At 48.9% G+C, this 23458-nt stretch overlaps 1 protein-coding gene across 1 annotated transcript in view; it reads left to right on the top strand.

Annotated features, from left to right (window-relative positions):
* RIC8A (RIC8 guanine nucleotide exchange factor A) overlaps positions 1 to 23458 on the top strand; it is a 60267-nt gene that overhangs the window by 6666 nt on the left and 30143 nt on the right. Inside the window, exon 2 of the mRNA XM_038764255.1 lies at positions 13909 to 13956. Within this exon, the coding sequence (XP_038620183.1) occupies positions 13909 to 13956 (48 nt within the window). The remainder of the gene's footprint in view (positions 1 to 13908; positions 13957 to 23458) is intronic.

Genomic DNA, 23458 nt, shown 5'->3' on the forward strand with positions numbered 1-23458 from the left:
TCCTCGTAATAGATCCGCCAAGATCCCTCCTCCCTCTGTGCCTCCCGAGAGGAAGAGGGAGGGACATTTCCCTGGAGACTGAAAACACCCACCCCGTGGGACCTTTCTGGACTTCGTTTCCTCGCCAGCGCTGGAAATCACTGATCTCACCCGTCTCCCTGGAGGAATGACAAGGAGAACTGCCTGGCTCTTGGCACAGTCTGTACCCGTGGGCACCGACCGCTGGAAAAACACACGATGATGCGGCGGGCATTCCCAAGGAAACCGCGACCAGATATCCCTTCCGGTCACCCCCATTCCCATCCCTAGGGGCTGTTAGGGAGCCTGGTGTCAGATTCAGAGCTTCGAAATAATAACTGTGGGGTTTGTTGAGCGCTTATTTGTTGAGCGCTTACTAAGTGCCAAGAGGTAGTGTGGACGAGAGTGCAGTCAGATCGAAAAGATCCCCAATCCCACACCGGGCTTGCGGACTAAGGGGGAGAGGGAAGAGGGATTTAATCCCCGTTTCACAGGTGAGGAAACTGAGGCCCAGGGAAACTGGTGACGTGCCCGAGGGCCCACAGCAGGCAAGTGGCAGAGCTAGGATTAGAACCCAGGGTCCCTGTTGCCCAGGCTGTTTCCACAAGGCCATGCTGTTTCTCAACTCGGGCTCCCTGCATTTTGAAAGGGCAGGGAAGCCATTTTGGCTCAAGGCAAAATGGAAAGCAATCCTAGAGCATAAATAATAATAATAATAATGGTTCTTGTCAAGCACCTACTCTGAGCCAAGCACTAAGTGCTGGGGGTAATCAGGCTAATCAGGTCAGGCGCAGTCCCTGTCCCACATTGGGAGCTCACCCTTATCCCCATTTTCCAGATGAGGTTACTGAGGCCCAGAGAAGTGAAGTGACTTGCCCAAGGTCACACAGAAGACATGTGTGACACAGTCTTCTAGACTGTGAGCCCACTGTTGGGTAGGGGCCGTCTCTGTATGTTGCCAACTTGGACTTCCCAAGCGCTTAGTACAGTGTTCTGCACACAGTAAGCGCTCAATAAATACGATCGAATGAATGAATGAATGTGGCGGAGCCAGGATTAGAACCCAGGTTCTTCTAGGCCTGGGCTCTAGTCATTATTGCTGCTTCTCATCAGTCACTGAAGGTCTGAAGGACTTTCTTGGGGAGGTTAGGACAGAAGTTCAGGACTTTACCCCAACCCGGAGCGGGTTCAAGGAAGGCCGGTTCGACCGTTATCCTGCCAGACGACCGGATCAGCGAACATCGCTCCTTGGATCTTTTCTTTATGGCCTTATTAAGCGCTTACTACGAGCCAAGCACTGGTGTAGATTCAGAGTTATGAAATCGGACACAGCCCCACACCGGGGCCCTTAATCTAGCTCATCCCCATTTTAGAGATGAGGAAACTGAGGCCCAGAGAAGTGAAGTGACTTGGCCAAAGTCACTCAGCGGGCCAGTGGCAAAGATGGGACTTTAACCCGGGGCTCCCTGCCTCTCTGCATGCTGATCTTTCCACTAGGCTAGCCAGCCTCCTACCTTGTTTTCCCTTCAATAAGTCAGGAAGGGTTTAGCATCCATGAATCATCATCAATCGTATTTATTGAGCGCTTACTATGTGCAGAGCACTTTACTAAGCGCTTAATCTGTCAAGACCCTTCTAACTTCTGTAAGCTTTCTCACTAATAACCCAAATTTCCCCCCTACTAATCCAATCAAGATCTCCCATTAATGGGTTTATCCACATTGGTCTCTCCCCATCGATACTTCCTTCTGCACAGTTTGGTTTTGGGTTTTTTTGGTACTTGTTAAGTGCTTTCTTTTATGCCAAGTACTGTACTAAGCGCTGGGGTAGATACACAGTAACCAGGTTGAACTCAGCCCTTGTCCCACATGGGGCTCACAGTCTGAATAGGGGGAAGAACAGCGATCGAATCCCCGATTTACAGATGAGGAAACTGAGACACAGAGCAGTGACTTCCCCAAGGTCACGCGGCTGACAAGTGGTGGAGCCGGGATGAAAACCCAGGTCCTCTGATTCCCAGGTCTGGGTACTTTCAATCAATCAATCAATCAATCGTATTTTTTGAGCGCTTACTGTGTGCAGAGCACTGGACTAAGCGCTTGGGAAGTACAAGTTGTCAAGTTGTCAACATCGTCATCTGCTTTCACAGTTTCCAGTGGAAACTAATTTTCTATCCCGCGCTTGCAACCAGTTAGACTGTGAGCCCACTGTTGGGTAGGGACTGTCTCTATATGTTGCCAATTTGTACTTCCCAAGCGCTTAGTACAGTGCTCTGCACATAGTAAGTGCTCAATAAATACGATTGATGATGATGATGATGATGAATTTTCTCATATTCAAACTTCTGTGTCCCCCAGTCCACAATCTTGTGGGATCCAGGGAAAATCCTGTGCCGCCGGTCCACATCCTTTGTGATTTTTGTAGCCTTCCCAACGCAGGCTTATTAATAATAATAATAATGATAGCATTTGTTAAGCGCTTACTATGTGCAGAGCACTGTTCTAAGCGCCGGGGGGGATACAAGGTGATCAGGTTGTCCCACGTAGGGCTCACAGTCTTCATCCTCATTTTACAGATGAGGTAACGGAGGCTCAGAGAAGTGAAGTGACTTGCCCAAGGTCACACAACAGACATGTGGAGGATCCGGGATTCGAACCCATGACCTCTGACTCCAAAGCCCGGGCTCTTTCCACTGAGCCACGCTGCTTCTCTAAAAATAGAATTTATTAAGCGCTTACTATGTGCGAAGCACTGTTCTAAACACTGGGGAGGTTACAAGGTGATCAGGTTGTACCACGCGGGGCTCACAGTCTTCATCCCCATTTTACAGATGAGGCAACTGAGGCACAGAGAAGTGAAGTGACTTGCCCAAAGTCACCCAGCTGGCAATTGGCGGAGCTGGGATTTGAACCCATGACCTCTGACTCCAAAGCCCGGGCTCTTTCCACTGAGCCACGCTGCTTTTCTGATTGTGATTGATTGATTACAGCCTCTAGACTGTAAGCTGGTTGTGGGCAGAGAACGGGTCTACCGACTCTGTTATATTCTCCCAAGCGCTTAGTACAGTGCTCTGCACACAGTAAGCGCTCGATAAATATGATTGATTGATGGATATAGAGGCTGACCTCCAACCTCAGAGACCTCAGATTCCTAAGTCCCTTCATCATCATCATCAATCGTATTTATTGAGCGCTTACTGTGTGCAGAGCACTGTACTAAGCGCTTGGGAAGTACAAGTTGGCAAAATATAGAGACAGTCCCTACCCAACAGTGGGCTCACAGTCTAAAAACCCTTCCATATCTGAAAAGGCTAATGTTGGCTACAAAGACACTCAGTCTCTGGAGTTTGGGCGGGCGAACCCCCAGTAGAGGAGTAGTGTGGCCTAGTAGAAAGAAGCAGGAGGATAAATCAATCATTTAATCCATGGTGGAAATAATAAAAATAATAATTATGATATTTTGTAAGCACTTCCTATGTGTCAAGAATTGTTCTAAGCCCTGGGGTAGATACAAGATAGTCAGGGTGGACACAGTCCCTGTCCTCCTTGGGGTTCACAATCTAAGTAGGAGGGAGAACAGGTGCTGAATCCCCGTTTTACAGGTGAGGAAACTGAGGCACAGAGAAGTGATGTGACTTACCCCAGGACACACAGCAGACCGGTGATGGAGCTGGGATTAAAACCCAGATCCTCAGCCCCCTGGGTCCATGCTTTTTCTCCTAGGCCATGCTCTCCTAGGCCTCCCCACAGCACCTGTATATATGTATATATGTTTGTACATATTTATTATTCTATTTATTTATTTATTTATTTATTTTGCTTGTACATATCTACTCTATTTATTTTATTTTGTTAGTATGTTTGGTTTTGTTCTCTGTCTCCCCCTTTTAGACTGTGAGCCCACTGTTGGGTAGGGACTGTCTCTATATGTTGCCAATTTATACTTCCCAAGCGCTTAGTCCAGTGCTCTGCACATAGTAAGCGCTCAATAAATACGATTGATGATGATGATGCTCCCTAGGCCTGGCAGTCAACAGGGTTTTGTTTTGTTTTTAATGGCATTTATTAAGCGCTTACTATTTGCAAAGCACTGTTCTAAGTGCTGGGGGGATACAAGGTAATTGGGTTGTCCCACGTGGAGCTCACGGTCTTCATCCCCATTTTCCAGATGAGGTAACTGAGGCACAGAGAAGTTAAGTAACTGGCCCAAAGTCACACAGCTGACAAGTGGCAGAGCCGGGATTTGAACCCATGACCTTTGACTCCAAAGGCTGGGCTTTTTCACTGAGCCACGCTGCTTCTCAGTTCTAATCCCGGCTCCTCCACATAATAATAGTGATAATGGCGAAGCAGCGTGGCTCAGTGGAAAGTGGCTCAGTGGTAAGAGCACAGGCTTTGGAGTCAGAGTTCATGGGTTCGAATCCCGACTCCGCCACATCTGCTGTGTGACCTTGGGCAAGTCACTTAACTTCTCTGAGCCTCAGTTCCCTCATCTGTAAAATGGGGATTAAGATTGTGAGCCCCACGTGGGACAACCTGATCACCTTGTAACCTCCCCAGCGCTTAGAACAGTGCTTTGCACATAGTAAGCGCTTAATAAATGCCATTATTATTATTATTATTATTACGGTATTTGTTAAGCTCTTGTTATGTGCCAGGCACTGTACTAAGCGCTGGGGTAGATACAGGCAAATCAGGTTGGATACAGTCCCTGTCCCATGTGGGGATCACACTGTCAATCCCCATTTTACAGGTGAGGGAACTGTGACTCGCCCAGGGTCACACAGCAGACAAGCAGCAGCGCCTGGATTAGAACCACTTGTCTGCTGAGTGACCTTAGACAAGTAACTTCTCTGTGCCTCAATTTCCTCATCTGTAAAATGGGGATTCAATGCTGTTCTCCTTCCAACTTAGATTGTGAGCCCCTTGTGGGACAGGGACTGTGTCCAATCTGATTAACTTGCATATAGAACAGCACTTGACACATAGCAAATGCTTAACAAGTGCCATAATGATAAGGATAAGACTAAAAATGATAATAATAATAAGGAAGTTGATTTATCTAGTAGCAGTAACAGTAGTAGTAGTAATAGTAGCACTTTTTGCATGCCTTCTTACTGCAATACACTTTACTAAGCAATTGGGAAATTCAGAATAAAGACTGGACACGTTCTCAGTCAACGCACATTGTGGACTGGAAAGAGCCTGGGCCTGGTGGTTAGGAGATCCGGGTTCTAATCCTGGTTCTGTTGCTTACCCACTATGTGACTTGGGATAAGTCGCTTAAAAATAATAATAATAATAATAATAATAATGGCATTTATTAAGCACTTACCGTGTGCAAAGCACTGTTCTAAGTGCTGGGGAGGTTACAGAGTGATCCGGTTGTCCCACGGGGGGCTCATAGTCTTAATCCCCTTTTTACAGATGAGGGAACGGAGGCCCAGAGAAGTTAAGTGACTTGCCCAAAGTCACACAGCTGACAATTGGCGGAGCCGGGATTTGAACCCATGACCTCTGACTTCAAAGCCCGCGCTCCTTCCACTGAGCCACGCTGCTTCTCATAACTTAACTTCTTAACTGCTTAATTCTCCGTACCTCAGTTTCATCTGAAAAATGAGGATAATATACCTGTTCTCCCTCCCTCTGAGCCACATGTAGGGCAGGGACTGTGTCTGATCTGATGGTCTTGTGTCTACCCCAGCGCTTAGTACAGTGCTTGGCACAGAGTAAGCGCTTAAAAAATACCAAAAAGAGCTTACGCTCTAACGGGGGAGACAAATAAAAATATTTACGGTGACGAGGATGGTATTTATTATGCCCTTACTATGTGCCAAGCACAGTGCCAAAAGTTGGGTAGCTATCAGATAATTTAGACTTATCTAAATCTAAATTAGACTTTTAGACTGTAACTTTTAGACTGTGAGCCCACTGTTGGGTAGGGACTGTCTCTATATGTTGCCAACTTGTACTTCCCAAGCACTTAGTACAGTGCTCTGCACACAGTAAGCGCTCAATAAATACGATTGATTGATTGATTGACTGATTAAGATCATTTATGACTGGAGTGGTTAGAATAAATAATTTTATAAAAATGTGCCGGTAATAATTATGCCATTTCTTACGTGCTTACTACATGCTAAGCACTGGAGTAGTTACAAGATAATCAGGTCTTAGAATCTAAGTAAGAGGGGGAACGGGTACTGAACCCCCATTTTGCAGATGAGGGAATTGAGGAACAGAGAAGTTAAATGACTTGCCCAAGGTCACACAGCAGGTACACGGCAGAGGCGGGATTAGAACTTGGTCCTCCGATTCCTAGGCCCGAGCTCTTTCCACTAGACCACCCTGCTGGGGATGGGTATCGGTAAATTCATAAGTGTTAGCCATCAGTCAATCAATCAATCAATCAGTTGTATTTATTGAGCACTTACTGTGTGCAGAGCACTGTACTAAGCGCTTGGGAAGTACATATAGAGACAGTCCCTACCCAACAGTGGGCTCACAGTCTAAAAGGGGGAGACAGAGAACAAAACCAAACATACTAACAAAATAAAATAAATAGAACAGATATGTACAAGTAAAATAAATAGAGTAATAAATATGTACAAACATATATACGTGTATATATATATACATAGATAAATGAACACGTTGGTGGTTTTTCCAATTCTAGTTTTTCTTGCTTAATCAGACTCGATTTTTCTGGTCGTGCCCAGTTCAGAGAAAGAAGAGAGTGAGCAGAGGCAGCGCATTTTTGACTCATTTGAGAGGCGGGGAGAGAATCAATTAATCAATCAATCAGTGCTATTTTTTGAGCGCTTCCTGTGTGCAGAGCAATGTACCAAGCACTTGGGAGAGAACTATACGTAGCGTTGGTAGACCCGGTCCCTGCCGTCAAGGAACGTACTTTGTTCATTCGTTCAGTCGTATTTATTGAGCGCTTACTGTGTGCAAAGCACTATATTAAGCGCGTGGGAGAGTACAATAGGACAATATAATAATAATAATAATGGCATTTATTAAGCACTTACTATGTGCAAAGCACTGTTCTAAGCGCTGGGGAGGTTACAAGGTGATCAGGTTGTCCCACGGGGGGCTCACAGTCTTCATCCCCCTTTTACAGATGAGGGAACTGAGGCCCAGAGAAGTGAAGTGACTTGCCCAAAGTCACACAGCTAACGACTGGTGGGGCCGGGATTTGAACCCCTGACTTCTGACTCCAAAGCCCGGGCTCTTTCCACTGAGCCACGCTGCTTCTCCGACAATATAACAATAAAGAGACACGGTCCCTGCCCACGACGAGCTTATAGTCTATTTACGATATAGTGGAACCCTTCAGTGCCTTGTCTTTGTCCAGACCCAGGAAAAATGAGGTGACTGTGCCCCAGCAGAGCCTGGAGGGAAAGACCTATTTGGTTTGTCAGGAAATGGGGTAATAATAATAATAATTACGGTATTTGTTAAGCACTTACTATCATCATCATCAATCGTATTTATTAAGCGCTTACTATGTGCAGAGCACTGGACTAAGCGCTTGGGAAGTCCAAATTGGCAACATATAGAGACAGTCCCTACCCAACATTGGGCTCACAGTCTAAAAGGGGGAGACAGAGAACAAAACCAAACGTACTAACAAAATAAAATAAATAGAATAGATATGTACAAGTAAAATAAATAAATAAATAGAGTAATAAATCTGTACAAACATATGTACATATATACAGGTGCTGTGGGGAAGGGAAGGAGGTAAGATGGGGGGGATGGAGAGGGGGACGAGGGGGAGAGGAAGGAAGGGGCTCAGTCTGGGAAGGCCTCCTGGAGGAGTGTGCCAGGCACTGTACCAGTCGCTGGGGTGAATACAAGCAAATAGGGTTGGACACAGTTCCTGTCCCACACGGGGCTCCCAGTCTCCATCCCCATTTTCCGGATGAGGTGACTGAGGCCCAGAGGAGTGAAGTGACTTTCCCAAGCTCACATAGCAGACAAGTGGCGGAGTTGGGATTAGAACCCATGACCGCAACCACATAACTGAGGCCGTTCCCAGGGCTCGAAGCCGAGGTGCGAGTCCAGCCAGGGGCCCCCCCGGATTGAGTCGGCAGCGATAGAGGGAGAATGTGAGGGACGAGGGGGCCTGCAGGCCAGGCCGCAGGGGACAGAGCCCACTGTTGGGTAGGGACTGTCTCTATACGTTGCCAATTTGTACTTCCCAAGCGCTTAGTCCAGTGCTCTGCACATAGTAAGCACTCAATAAATGCGATTGATGATGATGATGATGATGACAGGCGTTGGCCATAGAAATATCCAGGGAGGACCAGACCCCTGGACATGTACTTGGAGGCAAAAAGAAGCAGCATGGCTTAGTGGGAAGAGCCCAGGCATGGGAGCCAGGAGAGACGGGTTTCTAATCCCAGCTCCCCGGCTTCCCTGCTGAGTGACCCTGGGCAAGTCATTTACCCTCCCTGCACCTCAGTTTCCTCATCAGTAAAATGGGTATCGAATACCTGCTCTCCCTCCCCTTTAGACTGTGAACCCCCAAGTGGGGAAGGGACTGTGTCCGATTTGTTTATCCTGTAATAATAATAATAATAATGGCATTTATTAAGTGCTTACTATGTGCAAAGCACTGTTCTAAGCGCTGGGGAGGTTACAAGGTGATCAGGTTGTCATCATCATCATCATCAATCGTATTTATTGAGCGCTTACTGTGTGCAGAGCACTGTACTAAGCGCTTGGGAAGTACAAGTTGGCAACATATAGAGACAGTCCCTACCCAACAGTGGGTTCACAGTCTAAAAGGGGGAGACAGAGAACAAAACCAAACATACTAACAAAATAAAATAAATAAAATAGATATGTACAAGTAAAATAAAATAAAATAAAATACTGTTCTAAGCGCTGGGGAGGTTACGAGGTGATCAGGTTGTCCCACGGGGGACTCACAATCTTAATCCCCATTTTACAGATGAGGTAACTGAGGCCCAGAGAAGTGAAGTGACTTGCCCAAAGTCACACAGCTGACAATTGGCGGAACCGGGATTCGAACCCAGGAACTCTGACTCCAAAGCCCGCGTAGCTACCCCAGTAATTGAGAAGCGGCCATTGTAGTGTATAGAATAAGGGCCAGGGACTCGGAAGATCATGAGTTCTAATCCTGGCTCTGCCACTTGTCTGCTGTGTGACCTTGGGCAAGTCACTTCACTTTTCTGTGCCTCAGTTACTGCGTGTGTAAAATGGGGAGTAATGTGGTACAGGGACTGTGTCCAACTTGATTTGCTTGTATCCACCCCAGTGCTTAGTACAGTGCACGGCACATAGCACTTTACAAATATCATTATTGTTATTACATATTATATTTATATGTAATATCCTATAATAATAACAAACAGCACAGTTTTATTCTCACAGTATGCTGCACACAGTAAGTGCTTAATAAATACGATTAATGAATGAATGACTATTATTAATGGGAGGAAAAAGACCCATTAACTGTCACAGCTAGTGACTCCAGAGGAGGGGGTGCCATGGAGCCAATCTTGGATTTGTCCGTTCGTTAGCGGGAGGGAATTAGAGACACGGGCAGGGAAGGGGGTGATCGCACGCCCCCCTGAAAGTGACCGTGTACCCCACTGATCTGGAAGGTCGAGGACAGTTTGCCGTCACCACCGACAGCTCGACTGAGGGCTGAGCTTCGAAGGTCTGAGCCCTTTGGGAGCGTGCCATGGGGGGCCCAGCCCCAATCAATCAATCAATCAATCGTATTTATTGAGCGCTTACTATGTGCAGAGCACTGTACTAAGCGCTTGGGAAGTACAAATTGGCATCACATAGAGACAGTCCCTACCCAACAGTGGGCTCACAGTCTAAAAGGGGGAGACAGAGAACAGAACCAAACATACCAACAAAATAAAATAAGTAGGATAGAAATGTACAAGTAAAATAAATAAATGAATAAATAAATAGAGTAATAAATATGTACAACCATATATACATATATACAGGTGCTGTGGGGAAGGGAAGGAGGTAAGACGGGGGGATGGAGAGGGGGACAAGGGGGAGAGGAAAGAAGGGGCTCAGTCTGGGAAGGCCTCCTGGAGGAGGTGAGCTCTCAGCAGGGCCTTGAAGGGAGGAAGAGAGCTAGCTTGGCGGATGGGCAGAGGGAGGGCATTCCAGGCCCAGCCGGGGAACTTCCAATCTTGCATATGTTTTCCGACTGTCCCTTTCGGCCTCACGACATCCCACATGCAATCCTGAAGAGGAGGCAGGATCTAAGACGTTTCTGGAATCACCCCCCTCCCAACCCCTGGCACGAGGAGGACATCTTCGAGATGCGGAGCATCCTTTCTAAGAGCGGAGAGGCCTCTGCAGTTGCCATGGTGACACTGCCTGGGCAGAGGACCGCTCTCCAGACATGGGCGGTGGGCCGCTCGGGAGCTGGAGGGAACCGGGAGACCGGGGGCTGATCGACGGAGCGCCGACATCTAAAATTTGAAGACGCCCAGAGCGTGAGGCTGAGGGGCCGACGAGAGCGTGGTCGGCCCTGAATTTATTTATAGAGGTCAGACCCTGGGGACCTTTCCAAGGGAGGAAGAAGAAATCCTGAAGGAAAGGAGACTCATGCCAGGAGCTGAAGCAGGGACTCTGGAGAGCTTCCGGAGGGGAACGAGGACCGTGGAGCGGCTTATCCTGGAATCCTCCACGGTGAGCCAGGACCTGGGTGACTGGAAGACCCCGGAGACCACTGGCCGAAAAGTCATGGTTAAGAGCCCTCTTGGAGCAGCTCTGCGATGGGTGAGCCAGGAGAGGAGATGAAGAGACCCCTGAAGAGATGACCGCTTGACCCGGGCCTCCCTCGCCTTTGGCCTGAGAAGCCCCTCGGTTCTTTGCCAGCGCTGAGCCGGGGCAACTTGGATCGCTGCCTCAGAGGGAGTGGAGGGGGCCTGAATGGCCCCGGAGAGCCAGAGAGAACTGACCATGGTCGCCAATCCCGGGGGCCCAGGGGGCGACGGTCCCCCACCGAGGCCGGCCGGAGGGGCCGGAGTTTCGGCCCCACCTCTGGCCCCTCCGGATGACCGGCGGGAGGAGGATGAGAAGGACGCCGATGCCCCTTTTCTCCCCCTCAGGGGGATCCTGGGTTGGAAACTTCTGACCACCATCCTGCCTCACCCCAGCCCTGTCTGCCAGGCAGCCCAGTGAGGGTGGGGGAAAGGGTTTTCGGTGAGGGGCAGCCCGGTGGACCGGGCAGGGGGGAGCCGGGCAGATGGTTTGCCCTCAAGAGGGTGTAAAACACTGCCATGGCAACGGTGAGTACCCTAATCACCTTCTCCTCCCCTCCATCTCTTTTCTCCTCCTTCTCCTCCTCCTCCCCAGGTCCCCCTCCTGTTTCCACCACTCCTGCCCTCATTCACACACATCCCCGCCTCGTCCCCTCGACGCCCCACCCTCTTAAAGTTGCCCGCTTGAGTTGGAGGGCTCCGCTCTCCCTGAGTCCTGCAGGGCATCCAGAATCAATCAATCAATCAATCAATTGTATTTATTGAGCGCTTACTGTGTGCAGAGTACTGTACTAAGCACCATCCTTGGGGGGCCGGCTCCCAGCTGGCTGTTGGTCACCTCCTTATTCTTGAGAATGATCACGCCTCCCAGTACGCCCCAGGAGCCGTCTACTTGGGGAAGCCCGTGGCATTGGGGTGCACCGTAGTAATTATAATTACGGTACCGGTTAAGCACTTATTATGTGCCAGACACTGTTCTAAAAGCTGGAGTAGATACGAAATAATCGCGTTGGTCACAGTCCCTGTCTCACACAGGGCTCACAGTCTTAACCCCCATTTTACAGATGAGGGAACTGAGGCCCAGAGAAGTGAAGTGACTTACCCAAGATCACACAGCAGACAAGGGGCAGAGCTGGGATTAGAACCCAGGTCCTTCTGACACCGGGCTCAGCTCTAGCCGCTAGACCATACTGCTTGCACTTGCTGGAGACATGAGCGCCTACCCCACGTCTCCCACACTACAGTAGCTTTCTCTAACAGTAATAATTAAGGTCATTGTTAAACACTGACTATGTGTCAAGCGCTGTGCTAAGCTCTGGGGAAGATACAAGATCATCCGGTCCCACATGGGGCTCACAGCCTAACTAGGAGGAAGTAGACTTTAATCTCCATTTTTCAGAGGAGGAAACTGAGGTCCCGAGAAGCTGACTTGCCCGAGGTCACACGGCGGGCAAGTGGCGGAGCCGGGTTTTGAACCCAGGTCCTCTGACTCTCGGATCCGTCATCGTCATCATCATCAGTCGTATTTATTGAGTGCTTACTGTGTGCAGAGCACTGTACTAAGCGCTTGGGAAGTCCAAGTTGGCAACATATAGAGACAGTCCCTACCCAACAGGGGGCTCACAGTCTGAAAGGGGGAGACAGAGAACAAAACCAAACATACTAACAAAATAAAATAAATAGAATAGATATGTACAAGTAAAATAAATAAATAAATAGAGTAATAAATATGTACAAACATATATACATATATACAGGTGCTGTGGGGAAGGGATCCAGGCTCTTTCCACTGGCCTGTGCTTCTCTCTAAATTGTTTGCTGCCTCTCAGGAAAGCAATGGTCGGGGCATCCTGCCTCTCATTCTCGGGAATTCTTGTTCCTCTTTCCAATGGGGCCGCTTCCAGGGGATTCCGGCTTGTTGCCCCATGTCTCTGGAGAGACCAGAGAGCTTCCAAGTAGGACTGAAAAGAGCCAAGTTCTTCCTGGCGACGCTGAAGGGGAATAATCGCTGTGGTTTTTTTATTAAGTGCCTACTATGTGCCAGGCACTGTACTAAGTGTTAGTCCCTGCCCCACAGGGGGCTCCCGGTCCAAGTAGGAGAGAGAACAGGAATCCTCATTTTATTGGTGAGGAATCTAAGACATAGAACAGTGAATGGACTTGCCCAAGGTCGCACGGCAGGCAAGTGGCAGAGGCGGGTTTCGAACCCAGGTCCTCTGACTCTCAGACCTGTCTCCCCGCCTTTAGACTGTGAGCTTGTGGTGGGCAGGGATTGTCACTCTTTATTGTTGAAGTGTACTCTCTCAATCGCTTAGTACAGTGCTCTGCACACAGTAAGCGCTCCATAAATGCGATTGAATTGAATTGAATTGAGGCGGGTTTAGAGAACAGGCATTGAATCCTCATTTTGCGGATGAGGAATCTAAGGCCCAGAGAAGCAGAGTGACTTGTCCAGAGTCACACAGCGGGCAAGTGGCCGAGGCGGATTTAGAGAACAGCTATTGAAACCTCATTGTACGATTGAAGAAAACCTAAAGCACAGAGAAATAAAGTGACTTGCCCAAGGTCACACAGCTGGCAAGTGGCTGAGGTGGGTTTGAGAGAACAGGTATTGAATCCTCGTTGTACGACTGAAGAATCTAAAGCACAGAGAGATAAAGTGACTTGCCCAAGGTCACAGAGCTGGCAAGTGGCTGAGGTGGGTTTGAGAGAACAGCTATTGAATCCTCGTTGTATGACTGAAGAATCTAAAGCACAGAGGAATAAAGTGACTTGTCCAAGGTCACACAGCTGGCAAGTGGCTGAGGTGGGTTTGAGAGAACAGGTATTGAACCCTTATTTTACAGCTGGGGAATCTAAGGCACGGAGAAGTAAAGTGACTTGCCCAAGGTCACGCAACAGACACGTGAACGAGTCAAAGTTAGAACCCCAGTTCTGCCGACTCCCAGGCCCACTAGGCCCCACCACCGCCTGGAAAGAGGTGTGAGCCCCTATAAGACCCCCCACTTTGCTCCAAACCCCAACCTCTCCTCTCCCACTACCCCGTCCCCGTCTCGGCCCCCCGCCCCTCCCCACTCCGTTGGCACTAATGCCCCCTCCGTGTTTTGCTGTTGCAGAAATCCCAGTGCTTTACGTTTGAAGATGAAGAGCGAGAAGATCGAAAGGTATCGTGTGCTCTCTCACGAGGGGCGGCCGGGAACCCCAGCAGAGAGGGTCTTGAGGGCAGTTCCCCGCCCCAACCCATCCCAGGCACTGCCGAGGCAGCAGGGATGGGGCCCAGAGGGGGTCAGGGCCCTGCCCACCGGAGGGGCTTCCCTTCTCTGGCCTGCCTCCCACATGGGTTGTGGAGAGCTTGGCTCCCCGTCCCCAGCTGCCCCCTAAGCCTTGTCCAGAGGCAACCTCCTCCTGGCCTTCTCCGGGCTTCTGAGGGCCCGGCCTCCTTCCCTCCCTCCCTCAGTCTGTCCGTTCCTCTGTCCCTCTGTCTGTCCCTCCAGCCGAGACCTGGAGCTGAAGGCCCAAAGTGAGCAGGGAGAAGGGCCCAGCCTCCTCCTGGCCTTTTCTGGGCTTCTGAGGGCCCGGCTTCCTTCCCTCCCTCCCTCAGTCTGTCCATTCCTCCATCCCTCTGTCTGTCCCTCCAGGCCGCTGAAGGCCCAAAGTGAGCAGGGAGAAGGGCCCAGCCTCCTCCTGGCCTTTTCCGGGCTTCTGAGGGCCCGGCTTCCTTCCCTCCCTCCCTCAGTCTGTCCGTTCCTCCATCCCTCTGTCTGTCCCTCCAGGCCGCTGAAGGCCCAAAGTGAGCAGGGAGAAGGGCCCAGCCTCCTCCTGGCCTTTTCCGGGCTTCTGAGGGCCCGGCTTCCTTCCCTCCCTCCCTCAGTCTGTCCGTTCCTCCATTCCTCTGTCTGTCCCTCCAGGCCGCTGAAGGCCCAAAGTGAGCAGGGAGAAGGGCCCAGCCTCCTCCTGGCCTTTTCCTGGCTTCTGAGGGCCCGGCTTCTTTCCCTCCCTCCCTCAGTCTGTCCGTTCCTCCATCCCTCTGTCTGTCCCTCCAGCCGAGGCCTGGAGCTGAAGGCCCAAAGTGAGCAGGGAGAAGGGCCCGGCCTCCTCCTGGCCTTTTCCGGGCTTCTGAGGGCCCAGCCTCCTTCCCTCCCTCCCTCAGTCTGTCCGTTCCTCCATCCCTCTGTCTGTCCCTCCAGCCGAGGCCTGGAGCTGAAGGCCCAAAGTGAGCAGGGAGAAGGGCCCAGCCTCCTCCTGGCCTTTTCTGGGCTTCTGAGGGCCCGGCTTCCTTCCCTCCCTCCCTCAGTCTGTCCGTTCCTCCATCCCTCTGTCTGTCCCTCCAGCTGAGGCCTGGAGCTGAAGGCCCACAGTGAGCAGGGAGAAGGGCCCAGCCTCCTCCTGGTCCTCAGCGGGCTTCTGAGGGCCCGCTCTCCCTCTCTCCCTCCATCCATCCCTCTGTCCGTCTCCAATCAATCAATCAATCAATCGTATTTATTGAGCGCTTACTGTGTGCAGAGCGCTTGGGAAGTCCAAGTTTGCAACATATAGAGACAGTTCGTACCCAACAGTGGGCTCACAGTCTAAAAGGGGGAGACAGAGAACGAAACCAAACATACTAACAAAATAAAATAAATAGAATAGATATATACAAGTAAAATAAATAAATAAATAGAGTAATAAATATGTACAAACATATATACATATATACAGGTGCTGTGGGGAAGGGAAGGAGGGAAGAATGGGGGGATGGAGAGGGGGACGAGGGGGAGAGGCAACCTCCTCCTGGCCTTCTCCGGGCTTCTGTGGGCCAGGCCTCCTTCCCTCCCTCCCTCCGTCTGTCCGTTCCTCCGTCCCTCTGTCTGTCCCACCAGCCGAGGCCTGGAGCTGAAGGCCCAAAGTGAGCAGGGAGAAGGGCCCAGCCTCCTCCTGGTCCTCAGCGGGCTTCTGAGGGCCCGCTCTCCCTCCCTCCATCCATCCCTCCGTCCGTCTCCGCTTCCTTCATCCCTCCGTCCTTCCAGGAAAGGCCTGGAACTGGAGTCCGGTGGCGGGCAGGGAGCCGGGCCCAGCATCCTCCTGGCCCTCGCTGGGTGCCTGAGGGCCGGGTCTGTGTCCCTCCCTCCCTCCCTCTGTCCATAATAATAATAATGATGATGATGATGGCATTTGTTAAGAGCTTACTATGTGCAAAGCACTGTTCTAAGCGCTGGGGAGGTTACAAGGTGATCAGTTGTCCGCCAGGAAACAATAATAATAATAATGATGGCATTTGTTAAGCGCTTACTACATGCAAAGCACTGTTCTAAGCGCTGGGGAGGTTACAAGGGGATCAGTTGTCCGCCAGGAAACAATAATAACGATAATAATGACGGCATTTGTTAAGCGCTTACTACGTGCAAAGCACTGTTCTAAGCGCTGGGGAGGTTACAAGGTGATCAGTTGTCTGTTGGGAAACAATAATAATAATGATAATAATGATGGCATTTGTTAAGCGCTTACTATGTGCAGAGCACTGTTCTAAGCGCTGGGGAGGTTACAAGGGGATCCGTTGTCCGCCAGGAAACAATAATAATAATAATAATAATAATAATAATAATGACGGCATTTGTTAAGCGCTGACTATGTGCAAAGCACTGTTCTAAGTGCTGGGGTGGTTACAAGGTGATCAGTTGTCTGTTGGGAAACAATAATAATAATAATAATAATAACAACGATGGCATTTGTTAAGCGCTTACTATGTGCACAGCACTATTCTAAGCGCTGGGGAGGTTACAAGGTGATCAGTTGTCTGTTGGGAAACAATAATAATAATGATAATAATGATGGCATTTGTTAAGTGCTTACTATGTGCACAGCACTATTCTAAGCGCTGGGGAGGTTACAAGGTGATCAGTTGTCCGCCAGGAAACAATAATAATAATAATAATAATAATAATAATAATAATAATAATGGCATTTGTTAAGTGCTTACTATGTGCAAAGCACTGTTCTAAGTGCTGGGGAGGTTACAAGGTGATCAGTTTGTTGGGAAACAATAATAATAATAACAACGATGGCATTTGTTAAGCGCTTACTATGTGCAAAGCACTGTTCTAAGCGCTGGGGCGGTTACAAGGGGATCAGTTGTCCGCCGGGAAACGATAATAATAATGATAATAATGATGGCATTTGTTAAGCGCTTACTATGTGCAAAGCACTGTTCTAAGCACTGGTGAGGTTACAAGGTGATCAGTTTTCCGCCGGGAAACAACAACAATAATAATAATGACGGCATTTGTTAAGCGCTTACTACGTGCAAAGCACTGTTCTAAGCGCTGGGGAGGTTACAAGGGGATCAGTAGTCCGCCAAGAAACAATAATAGTAATAATAATAATAATAATAATGATGGCATTTGTTAAGCGCTTACTACGTGCAAAGCACTGTTCTAAGTGCTGGGCGGTTACAAGATGATCAGTTGTCCGCCGGGAAACGATAATAATAATGATAATAATGATGGTATTTGTTAAGCGCTTACTATGTGCAAAGCACTGTTCTAAGCGCTGGGGAGGTTACAAGGGGATCAGTTGTTGGCCAGGAAACAATAATAATAATAATAATAATAATAATAATGACGGCATTTGTTAAGCGCTTACTACGTGCAAAGCACTGTTCTAAATGCTGGGGCAGTTACAAGGTGATCAGTTGTCCGCCGGGAAACAATAATAATAATGATAATAATGATGGCATTTGTTAAGCGCTTACTATGTGCACAGCACTATTCTAAGCGCTGGGGAGGTTACAAGGTGATCAGTTGTCCACCGGGAAACAATAATAATAATAATGACGGCATTTGTTAAGCGCTTACTATGTGCAAAGCACTGTTCTAAGCACTGGGGAGGTTACAAGGGGATCAGTAGTCCGCCGAGAAACAATAATAGTAATAATAATAATAATAATGATGGCATTTGTTAAGCGCTTACTACGTGTAAAGCACTGTTCTAAGTGCTGGGCGGTTACAAGATGATCAGTTGTCCGCCGGGAAACGATAATAATAATGATAATAATGATGGCATTTGTTAAGCGCTTACTATGTGCACAGCACTGTTCTAAGTGCTGGGGAGGTTACAAGGGGATCAGTTGTTGGCCAGGAAACAATAATAATAATAATAATAATAATGACGGCATTTGTTAAGCGCTTACTACGTGCAAAGCACTGTTCTAAGTGCTGGGGCAGTTACAAGGTGATCAGTTGTCCGCCGGGAAACAATAATAATAATGATAATAATGATGGCATTTGTTAAGCGCTTACTATGTGCACAGCACTATTCTAAGCACTGGGGAGGTTACAAGGTGATCAGTTGTCCACCGGGAAACAATAATAATAATAATAATGACGGCATTTGTTAAGCGCTTACTATGTGCAAAGCACTGTTCTAAGCACTGGGGAGGTTACAAGGGGATCAGTAGTCCGCCGAGAAACAATAATAGTAATAATAATAATAATAATGATGGCATTTGTTAAGCGCTTACTACGTGCAAAGCACTGTTCTAAGTGCTGGGGCAGTTACAAGGTGATCAGTTGTCCACCGGGAAACAATAGTAATAATGATAATAATGATGGCATTTGTTAAGCGCTTACTATGTGCACAGCACTATTCTAAGCGCTGGGGAGGTTACAAGGTGATCAGTTGTCCGCCGGGAAATGATAATAATAATAATAATAATAATAATAATAATAATAATAATAATGGTGGTGGCATTTGTTAAGCGCTTACTATGTGTAAAGCACTGTTCTAAGCGCTGGGGAGCAAGGTGATCAGTTGTCCACTCCCTCTGTCCCTCCATCGGTGTCTCCGTCCGGCCCTCAGCAGAGCTGAGAGCGGGATCCCAAGCTGTGGGGTGCTGGGCTATCAAAACTGCGTCACCCCCCCGGAGTCACAGGGCGGACACACACACACACACACACACACACACACACACACACACACACACACACACACACACACACACACACACACACACACCCTCCACCCACCCAATCCATCCTAGATGCAACCCAAGAGAAGCAGCGTGGCTCAGTGGGAAGAGCCCGGGCTTCGGAGTCAGAGGTCGTGGGTTCTAATCCCGGCCCCGCCCATTGTCAGCTGAGTGACTTTGGGCAAGTCACTTCACCGCTCTGGGCCTCAGTTCCCTCATCTGGAAAATGGGGATTAAGACTGTGAGGCCCCCATGGGACAACCTGATCACCTTGTTACCTCCCCAGTGCTTAGAACGGTGCTTTGCACATAGTAAGTGCTTAATAAATACCATCATTATTATTATTATTTGGAGTCAGAGGTCCTGGGTTCAAATCCCAGCTCCGCCAATTGTCAGCTATGTGACTTTGAGCAAGTCACTTCACTTCTCTGGGCCTCAGTTCCCTCATCTGGAAAATGGGGATTAAGACTGTGAGGCCCCCATGGGACAACCTGATCACCTTGTTACCTCCCCAGTGCTTAGAACGGTGCTTTGCACATAGTAAGTGCTTAATAAATACCATCATTATTATTATTATTTGGAGTCAGAGGTCCTGGGTTCAAATCCCAGCTCCGCCAATTGTCAGCTGTGTGACTTTGGGCAAGTCACTTCACTTCTCTGGGCCTCAGTGACCTCATCTGTAAAATGGGGATGAAGACTGTGAGCCCCCTGTGGCACAACCTGATCACCCTGTTGCCTCCCCAGTGCTTAGAACGGTGCTTTGCACATAGTAAGTGCTTAATAAATACCATCATTATTATTATTATTTGGAGTCAGAGGTCCTGGGTTCAAATCCCAGCTCCGCCAATTGTCAGCTGTGTGACTTTGGGCAAGTCACTTCACTTCTCTGTGCCTCAGTGACCTCATCTGTCAAATGGGGATGAAGACTGTGAGCCCCCTGTGGGACAACCTGATCGCCTTGTTACCTCCCCAGCGCTTTGAACAGTGCTTTGCACATAGTAAAAGTGCTTAATAAATACCATCATCATTATTATTATTATTATTTGGAGTCAGAGGTCCTGGGTTCAAATCCCGGCTCCGCCAATTGTCAGCTGTGTGACTTTGGGCAAGTCACTTCTCTGTGCCTCAGTGACCTCATCTGGAAAATGGGGATGAAGACTGTGAGCCCCCTGTGGGACAACCTGATCACCTTGTTACCTCGCCAGCGCTTAGAACGGTGCATTGCACATAGTAAGCGCTTAATAAATGCCATCATTATCATTATTATTATTATTAGGTTCCCACCTATACTCCTAGACCTTCCCAATACACTTGTATACCCTCCATTTCCACCCATACACACACACACACACACACCACACACTCCACACACTCCTCTTGCCCCAGAAATTCACCCATCCCACCACTGACCGTATCCAGAGGCTCGTCGATGAAATGATTTAAGTGCCATCATCATCAATCGTATTTATTGAGCGCTTACTGTGTGCAGAGCACTGGACTAAGTGATTGGGAAGTACAAATTGGCAACATCTAGAGACGGTCCCTACCCAACAGCGGGCTCACAGTCTAAAAGGGGGAGGCAGAGAACAAAACCAAACATACTAACAAAATAAAATAAATAGAATAGATATGTACAAGTAAAATAAATAAATAAATAGAGTAACAAATATGTACAAACATATATCCATATAAACAGGTGCTGTGGTGAAGGGAAGGAGGTGTGCAAACAGAAGTCAGGTCCCGTTCCATCCCATTCCCACCCTGCAGCTCTTCCACCAGGCAGATGGAGCCTCCGACGCCTCCGGGAATATCCCCGGACAGTCGGGAAGGTCTCCAGGGACTCATTCATTCATTCTATTGTATTTATTGAGCGCTTTCTGTGTGCGGAGCACTGTACTAAGTGCTTGGAGAGTACAATTCAGCCATAAGGAGAGACCATCCCTGCCCACGCCGGGCTTGCGGTCTAGAAGGGGGGAGACAGACGTCAAAACAAGAGGCATAAATATAAAGAAATAGAATTAGAGATATCTCCGCATCAAAACAAGTAAACAGGCATCAATATACATAAATAGAAATGCAGATTCATTCATTCAATCGTATTTATTGAGCGCTTACTGTGTGCAGAGCACTGGACTAAGCACTTGGGAAGAACAAGTTGGCAACATATAGAGACAGTCCCTACCCAACAATGGGCTCACAGTCTAGAAGGAGGAGACAGACAACAAAACAAAACATGTAGACAGGGGCCTACATGTATACATATAATAATAATAATAATAATAATGATGGCATTTATTAAGCGCTTACTATGTGCAAAGCACTGTACTAGGCACTGGGGAGGTTACAAGGTGATCAGGCTGTCCCATGGGGGGGCTCACAGTCTTAATCCCCATTTTACAGATGCTGTAACTGAGGCCCAGAGAAGTGAAGTGACTTGCCCAAAGTCACACAACTGACAATTGGTCAGCTGAGAGAAGCAGCATGGCTCAGTGGAAAGAGCCCGGGCTTTGGAGCCAGGGGTCATGGGTTCGAATCCCGGCTCCGCCCCATGTCTGCTGTGTGACCTTGGGCAAGTCACTTCACTTCTCTGAGCCTCAGTTCCCTCATCTGTAAAACGGGGATTAAGACTGTGAGCCCCCCGTGGGACAACCTGATCACCTTGTATCCCCCCCCAGCGCTTAGAACAGTGCTTGGCACATAGTAAGCGCTTAACAAATGCCATCGTTATTAAGTGGTGCAGCCGGGATTTGAACCCATGACCTCTGACTCCAAAGCCCGAGCTCTTTCCACTGCGCCACGCTGCTTCCCTTATATATTCTATTCTATTTATTTTATTTTGTTAGCATGTTTTGTTTTGTTCTCTGTCTCCCCCTTTTCTACTGTGAGCCCACTGTTGGGTAGGGACTGTCTCTATATGTTGCCAACTTGTACTTCCCAAGTGCTTAGTCCAGTGCTCTGCACACAGTAAGCGCTCAATAAATACGATTGATGATGATGATGATGATATATATATAAGTGCTATGGGGCGGGGGGAGGGGGAGAAGAGCAGAGGGAGCCGGTCGAGCCAGAAGGGAGGGGGAGCTGAGGAAAAGGGGGGGCTTAGTCTGGGAAGGCCTCCTGGAGGAGGTGAGCCTTCAGTAGGGCTTTGAAGGGGGGAAGAGGGATTGTCTGGTGGATTTGAGGAGGGAGGGCGTTCCGGGCCAATCAATCAATCAATCAATCGTATTTATTGAGCGCTTACTGTGTGCAGAGCACTGGACTAAGCGCTTGGGAAGGACAAGTTGGCAACATAAGGGCCAGAGGTAGGTGGGACAGGGGTCGGCGGCGGGACAGGTGAGAACGAGGCCCAGTGAGGAGGTGAGCGTCGGCAGAGGAGCGGAGGGTGCGGGCTGGGATGGAGAAGGACAGAAGGGAGGGGAGGTAGGAGGGGGCGAGGGGATGGATGGACAGCTTTGAAGCCAATAGTGACAAGTTTTTGTTTGCTATGGAGAGAGGGGCTTGAGGGCTGAGTCCCCTTACCCACTTCCTTAATAATCAGAATGATTTTCATTCATTCATTCATTCAATCGTGTTTATTGAGCGCTTACTGTGTGCAGAGCACTGGACTAAGTGCTTGGGAAGTACAAGTTGGCAACATAAGGGCCAGAGGTAGGTGGGACAGGGGTCGGCGGCGGGACAGGTGAGAACGAGGCCCAGTGAGGAGGTTAGCGGTGGCAGAGGAGCGGAGGGTGCGGGCTGGGATGGAGAAGGACAGAAGGGATGGGAGGGAGGAGGGGGCGAGGGGATGGATGGACAGCCTTGAAGCCGATAGTGACAAGTTTTCGTTTGCTATGGAGAGAGGGGCTTGAGGGCTGGGTCCCCTTGCCCACTTCCTTAATAATCAGAATGATTTTCATTCATTCATTCATTCAATCGTGTTTATTGAGCGCTTACTGTGTGCAGAGCACTGGACTAAGCGCTTGGGAAGTACAAGTTGGCAACATAAGGGCCAGAGGTAGGTGGAACAGGGGTCGGCGGCAGGACAGGTGAGAACGAGGCCCAGTGAGGAGGTTAGCGGTGGCAGAGGAGCGGAGGGTGCGGGATGGGCTGGAGAAGGACAGAAGGGAGGGGAGGGAGGAGGGGGCCAGGGGATGGACAGCTTTGAAGCCAATAGTGACAAGTTTTTGTTTGCTATGGAGAGAGGGGCTTGAGGGCTGGGTCCCCTCACCCACTTCCTTAATAATCAGAATGATTTTCATTCATTCATTCATTCATTCAGTTGTATTTATTGAGCGCTTACTGTGTGCAGAGCACCAGACTAAGCGCTTGGGAAGTCCAAGTTGGCAACATATAGAGATGGACACTACCCAACAGCGGGCTCGCAGTCTAGAAGGGGGAGGCAGACAACAGAACAAAACATATTAACAAAATAAAATAAATAGAATAAATATGTCCAAATAAAATAAATAGAGTAATAAATCCAGACAAACATATATACATATGTACAGGTGCTGTGAGGAGGGGAAGGAGGTGAGGCGGGGGGGAAGGGGAGGGGGAGGAGGGGGAGAGGAAGCAGGGGGCTCAGTCTGGGAAGGCCTCCTGGAGGAGGTGAGCTCTCAGTATACAGCATGGCATAGTGTGTAGAGCATGGGCCTGGGACTCAGAAGGTCATGGGTTCTAATGCTGCTTCCGCCACTTGCCTGCTTTGTGACTTAAGGCAAGTAACTTCAGTTCTCTGGGCCTCA

This window comes from Tachyglossus aculeatus, chromosome 22 (genome assembly GCF_015852505.1).
Source record: "Tachyglossus aculeatus isolate mTacAcu1 chromosome 22, mTacAcu1.pri, whole genome shotgun sequence".
NCBI classification, from domain to species: Eukaryota; Metazoa; Chordata; class Mammalia; order Monotremata; family Tachyglossidae; genus Tachyglossus; species Tachyglossus aculeatus.